Genomic DNA, 7,064 nt, shown 5'->3' on the forward strand with positions numbered 1-7,064 from the left:
AAAAATCATGAATAATCGAACAAAAACTCCATCCATAACGCAAAACAAATCATGAATAATCGAACAAAAACTCCATTGCTGATTTAAGAAAGAAAACAGAGTCTTTTGTAATAACGCGTCATTCATGGTAATTGTTTTAAAAGTAAAACAAATTGCCAAAAAATTTCAATAATTTTTGTTATTATTATAGAATCGTTTTTAATTGAGATAATTCTTTGAAAATTATCAATGAAAATCCAATTCTTTGGTGGGAATAAATGGAATTGTTTTCATTATTATTAATTGTTAGAATATTGATGAAATTTCTGTTGAAAACTAAAATATAAATCTAACCAAAATTCAAATTAAAAATTCTAGAACAAAAAATTAAATAAATTTTGTAAAAATATGCATAAGTAATTGAAATAAAAAAATAGGATAAGAAAAAAGTGTAAGATTTAAATTTAAATAAAAATTGTGTTCTAGTCCAATATTTTGTGGATGAATTTAACTTTGTTGATGCGTGGTGTGTGTGTCTATATATATATATATATATACGAATTTCAATTTATATGTATAGAATTACAAAAATTTAACTTTTAGGTGTTCAAGACGCGTTTTGCCAAAAAGATAGAAGTGCTGTAAGATAATGCTCGACGTCTCTGACAGAATAACAGTAGCTTATAATGCATTGAAAATGACCAGCACTAGGTCACCAACTTCGGCGAAAAGAAAAAGGAAAATCTACAGAGATCAGCACCCTATGCATTTGTTATCAATGCTCCTTCTGTTAAGAATAGTGAAAAGGCCATGGTGGTTAAGTAATGAAATTAATTATTTTATTAAAAAATTATTTCAACTTGAAAACTTATAAAATTAAATTAAAAATAATTTTATATTATTTTATAATATATTTTCAGATGTGAAAATATTTTAGATTTAAAATTTATATAAACTTATCACTATTTTTTTCTAATTTAATTTTTAATTAGAAGAAGATGATTTAATTTGAATTATTATTTTTTGTTTATTAAAATTCTAATACTATATTAATTCAAAATTTTAATTTTTTGGATGAAATATGAGATGTTACTATGTTATTCTAAATGATGTACTTTAATTTAATGCTACCATATTAAAATGGTAAGTGTTTTTTGTAAAAAAAAAAAAAAAAAGCTTAAACTTTTCAAATCTATAGATGTTAAACTTGCACAAATGTAACATAAAGATGATAGAATTTAATATTAAGACTCTAATACTACATGAAATAATTATCTTAACCAAAAATCAAAACTTTTAGATAAAATCTAGAAATAATAGTATGTTATTCTATAATAAAATTAAATGTTATAGTTTAATTTAAGGCTGCCCCATTAAAAGGGAGGATGTATGTTTAATAATATTGTTTACTTTTCCATATAACTATGTAATATAATTATATAAAACCAACTTCCTTAGATAATATTTTTACTATATATTTTATGTCCTTTCTTTTTCAACGTTGACTCAAATTATTTGTACCAAGTGCAAGGTTGACTCGTGCATTGCAATGTACTATATATACATCCTTCAGACGCTTAACACAGCACCGAGCACAAGCCTCAGCCTTATTTGAATTTCTTGTTTCTCTAGTTAAGATCACTACTCATGGCTTCTTTTAACTCTTCCTCATCAACCATCACTACCTTCAAATTCCATTTAGGGGCATTTCTGCTTCTTGTTGGTGTTGCTTCTGCTCAATTAGCTTCCAACTTCTATGGAACATCATGCCCAAGTGTCCTTTCTGTCATTAAATCAGCTGTTAACTCAGCAGTGTCAAATGAGGCTCGCATGGGGGCATCCTTGCTCCGTCTTCATTTCCATGATTGCTTTGTTAATGCAAGTTGTCTGCCTCTTCTCTCTTTTTTTTTTCGTCATCACTTCCCTATTAATCTTATTTTTCTATACTTTATTAAACTTTTTTAAGAAATCTTTCCCTTGCTATTTTGCATATTCATTTATGGCACATGACACAACTACATATGCTAGCCAGCTAACTGCTAGAAATCTCAAGTGTTTTTTTTTTTTTTTTTTTTTTGCTTCAATAAACAAGATGCAACACGATCATCTACTGCCTAAACGTTAAACCCTTCCTGTTTATAAATAAATAAATTAAAAATCCCCTTTATGGGATTGGGAATGATAAACTTTTTGATGAACTTAAATCTTCCTAATTTTTTTCTCTTTTGCTAATTCGATTTTTATGCTAAGAATATATTCCTAATTAATTTATTTAGAAATTTGTACACCCCAACCATATAAACTCGAGAAATTGAACATTCTGCTGGATCATGGTGGCACGTTGTGATTTATGGGATTGAAAATGATAAACTTTTTGACGAACTTAATCCAAGATCAATTACACAAAAAAAAATCTCGTGATTTTTATATGGTGCACATAATTAGTTAGTGAGATTAAAAATAAAAAATAAAAGCACCTTTACTTTTATTTCCAATTCCTCCCTTCAAAAATAAAAGAAATAATTCAGCCCGTATTGTTGACCTTCCAGCTGAAGCTAGCTGGTCTTGTCTTGTCCCTTTGTATTTTTGCATGGATTCATCATGTAATGTTTACTTGGCACGCAGAGTTTTTTTCTGACCATGTCATACTGGTGAATTTGCTTATAATTGGTGGAACAATATTGTGAAGCAGGGGTGTGATGCATCAGTGCTTTTGGACGGTGGAGAAAAGACAGCACCAGCAAATGCTAACTCTCTGAGAGGTTTCGACGTTATTGACAATATTAAAACTCAATTAGAGAGTTCCTGCCCTGGTGTTGTGTCCTGTGCTGACATCTTAACTGTTGCTGCTCGGGACTCTGTTGTTGCTGTAAGAAAAATACCATTTTTCATGGATTCCTGTGTGTGTGTGTGTGTTTACAAGTTCTAAAATATTTTGGATCGTTGTGTTTCAGTTGGGTGGTCCTAGTTGGCAAGTTCGTTTGGGCAGAAGAGATTCAGCCACAGCAGGAAGTGTTAGCGATGTTAATAACAACATCCCTTCCCCAGCCTTGAGTGCCAGTGGCCTCATCTCTGCCTTCTCTAACAAAGGTTTCACAGCTAAAGAAATGGTGGCTCTTTCTGGTATTGCTTTTTTTTTTTTGTCTTTTTTGAACGTCATGGCAGTTAAAGCCTATAATTAGGCATAGAAAAGCAATTAACCATTGTTTTGTTTTCTTAATTTCTTGTGTTGCAGGATCTCACACAATAGGGCAAGCAAGATGTACCACATTCCTAACCAGAATCAACAATGAAACCAACATAGATTCCTCGTTCAAAACATCAACACAAGCTCAATGTCAGAATACAAACAGTTTTGTTCCTTTGGATGTCACGAGCCCAACATCTTTCGACAGTGCTTACTACAGGAACTTACTGAACCAAAAGGGTCTTTTACACTCTGATCAGCAACTCTTTAGTGGGGGCTCTACAGATGCTCAAGTTAGGGCTTATAGCTCTAATCAGGCTGCTTTCAGGACAGACTTTGCAAATGCAATGATAAAGATGGGAAACCTTAGCCCACTTACTGGCACAAATGGCCAGATCAGGACCAACTGCAGGAAGGCCAATTGAATAGCATGCCCAATGGTCCAAATGGCTTGCAGCTCTTGTTTATGTGTGTGAGTAGATCCTAAAAATAAAAGGAGGGCATATATATACCATGTCTACATGTTATTTTGCTCTCTTGTAAGGTTGTGTAAAAAGTTTGTCCGATCCTATTTCCATCTCCTAGCGTACAAGACTTGGGAAAAAGTTCCCAAGTAGTCTGTATTTGTAAAGCGATGTGAGATGTGATTTATGAAATCTATGCAATCGGAGTTTTGTTTTTCAAAAGCACGCAGCAATTGGAAGGGCTTCGAATTCGATGGGGATTTTATCGGTGCAGGCTAGTTAAGACCCAGCCCATAAAGGATATATAATTAATTATATACATAGTTATTAATTATGACTCAGGATCATCGGATAAGTTAACTCAAATAAGTTTAAAGAAATTAAAAAGATCAAAACAATATTATTTTTTAAAAATAAATTAAAAATTAACATGTGTTTTCTAGGTTTTTACGAGGTTACGGGTTGATTCACTAGATCAATTGGCTCAAGTTGGTTTTAACTTTTAATTCAGTTTTTCTGGTTTAATAAAAATAATTATATACTTAAACCTCTGTAAATTAATAATAAAAATATCAATTGAATAAAAAAAACATTATTTAATCAAGTTATTAATTTACTGAGGTTATATTGTATATAGAGTTTCTTGAAACTTCGAGATTGGATAATTAGTTTTATTAAAGTATGAGGACTGTAGTTGACAGCTCAATCATTTGACAGGACATGGGAGCCTGGGATTTGATTGTAAACTCCATTCCTAAGCATCCTAGCAAGTTAACATTACTTGATCAAAAGCTGTAAAAAAGGTAAGTTAAACAAGATTAGTGCATCCTAGTGCTCCACTGCGGGTGGCGTCAAAACTTAATGTAAACATTTTTTTTTTTAACTTGATAGAAAAATTTTAGTGAATTGAGAAGCTTATATGTGTATTTAATTAAATAATTTAAAATTTTTATATATAAATTAATATTAAAAAATATTGTTAATGTTAACTAAAGACTAAATTTAAAAGCTAAGGGATGAATATAGATTAATATATCAAATCTTGTACTAAGAGAAGCTATTCAATTTTTTTAATTAATTACATGTCAAAATGGTTTTTTTAGAAAGTAATAAATCAGATTTGATTGAAATAAAATAATTTACTGGTATAATTTTTCCTTTACTAATTAATTTATTTTTCTCAACAATTGTTTTTTCTATACGCTTTATTTGATGGATACCAAAAGTAGCTAAAATAAATATTAAAAAAAAATTGGATGATTTGAAATAAGAATAAAAAAAATATTTTTTTAATTAAAACCCCTTTATATTTTTAATTCACTTTCTTTTTTTGGTCTTTTTTGTACGGAAATTGTTTATAAACAAAAACTCATCACAATCACAAAAGCAAGCTTTAATTAAAAAAATAATAATGTTTTAATGATTTTATGCAAATATGTTAAATTAAGAATAATAATTTTTTTATGTGTTTCCACAAGGAGCTTCTTGGAGTCAATTTATTTTTATCTATTTATATTATCATAAAAATAGACATATGCAAGTGCAAGAAAGTCAATAAAAAATATTTAAAAAATCATGAAAGATTGTATAAAACACTCGGGAACACTATAAAAAAATATTGTAATCTTATTTAAAAACCAAGTAAAGATTGTATGACATTTATTAAAATAATATCCTTAATATATTTTTAGTTAATTAATTTTTTATGAAATTTAATTAAAATAGAAGGAAAAAAAGACTTAAAAACTCATAGCAAACAAAAAACATTGTCGTCACAATCCACAATGATACAAGTGTGGATGAGTAATGGATTGCATAGAGTTTTTAGCACCCTAATTAGGATTTTTCTTAATTTTTATCATGATCATTAGCTGGCCCAAAATCTTATGGGTACAGTAGTGACCCTAACTTATACATCCCCAACGTCGTGGATGGGTAATGGATTGCATAGTGTTTTTAGCACACTAAATGGGATTTTTCTTAATTTTTATCATGATCAGTAGCTGGCCCAAAATCTTATGGGTACATTAGTGACCCTAACTTATACATCCCCAACGTAATTATCAAAATATTGAGCCCTCTTCGCTTTTATTTTATTTTTTTAATTGAAAAATGTAATATAGACATAATCAAAGATTAGTGGCTGTACATGGTTTGCTTTGCCAGATTAGTCCACGTTATAAATGTTGTTACATCAAGGTTACCTAACCTTGCTTAACTTTCAATCAAATATTTTTCTCATGAAAGTGCTTTTGGAAATTATATGCATGGGGATAGTGACTGACACCTCCATCGCCGTATAGCAGCCAACCCCCAACAAATTAATATATAAAAATACTACATCTACGACCAACAATTGTCGATTTTTTCGTTATTCTCCTCTACCCCCAGCTAAATAAACCTTAAGGGATGGATGCGTTCCCAGTTGACTAGACGCCGAAGCTTCTGTTCAATGAAAGTAGCGTTCATAGATTGATTGTTGTTTAAAATATGCTTTCAACAATTCAATTTTGAGTGAGCTAGTTTGACTGCTGTGTATTTTATGCAGTTCAGAATCCGATTTTCCAGAGCTGATATCATAGCACTATTGTTGATTATGAAGATAAATATAATGGATTCAAATGCAATATGGTTTAAAGTTCTATATCATGCCTCGGTTTAAAGTTCAATTGCAATATGATTGAAGACAGCTCGAAATTCGTCAAAATAATGGAATTTGAAACTTGCAGATATCTCTCTGACAAATTGCAAGAAGAAATTTTAAATAAGCTTTTCATTAATATCTTATGGTCCCATGACACAAAAACTCATGAATTATCAGATAAAAAAAATTAAATTTATAAATATATTAAAAGATAAAAATTATGATTTAAGTTATGAGATAGATATAACTCAATAAAAAATAAATAAATAAAAAATCATAAAATTTAATTCTCAATTAACACAATATTAAAAAAATTAATTAAAAAAGACATAAAAGACAAGTAAGGTCAACCGGGTTTAATTTATCAAACCCGTGAATGATATAAAAAAATAAGTCAACCAGGATTAATCTATTAAACCCATAATCCAAGTCATGAGATGACGATAATCTTATAGAAAAGAAACTAGAATAAATAAAAAAGTTTAATTCTTTATTTACTCAATGTTTAATAATAAAATTAAAAAAATTAGTTAATAAAAAAAATCAAGGTAACTGAGTTAACTTGTAGTCCGAGTCATAAATTTAGGATAATTTTATAAAAAATAAATTAAAAAAATTATGTAGCGCAATCCTTAATAAATCTAATGTTGGAAGATTAAATTAAAATAAAAAATATATAAATTAAAAAAATCAAAGAATTTTTTTTTAATAGCATATACGAGAAGATGTACACTGAAAGTCTCTTCTCCTTTATATATATATATATATATTTTTTAATAAGATAGAGATA

At 29.0% G+C, this 7,064-nt stretch overlaps 1 protein-coding gene across 1 annotated transcript; it reads left to right on the forward strand.

Annotated features, from left to right (window-relative positions):
- The first annotated feature begins 1,545 nt into the window (after positions 1-1,545).
- On the forward strand, positions 1,546-3,852 carry LOC105110293 (cationic peroxidase 1-like). The gene is made up of 4 exons (XM_011005285.1): positions 1,546-1,857; positions 2,672-2,848; positions 2,934-3,102; positions 3,215-3,852. The coding sequence occupies exons 1-4, from the start codon at positions 1,627-1,629 to the stop codon at positions 3,589-3,591; spliced, it is 954 nt and encodes a 317-aa protein (XP_011003587.1). The 5' UTR covers positions 1,546-1,626; the 3' UTR covers positions 3,592-3,852.
- Positions 3,853-7,064: the final 3,212 nt, after the last annotated feature.

This window comes from Populus euphratica, unplaced genomic scaffold, assembly GCF_000495115.2.
Source record: "Populus euphratica unplaced genomic scaffold, PopEup_1.0 scaffold245.1, whole genome shotgun sequence".
NCBI classification, from domain to species: Eukaryota; Viridiplantae; Streptophyta; class Magnoliopsida; order Malpighiales; family Salicaceae; genus Populus; species Populus euphratica.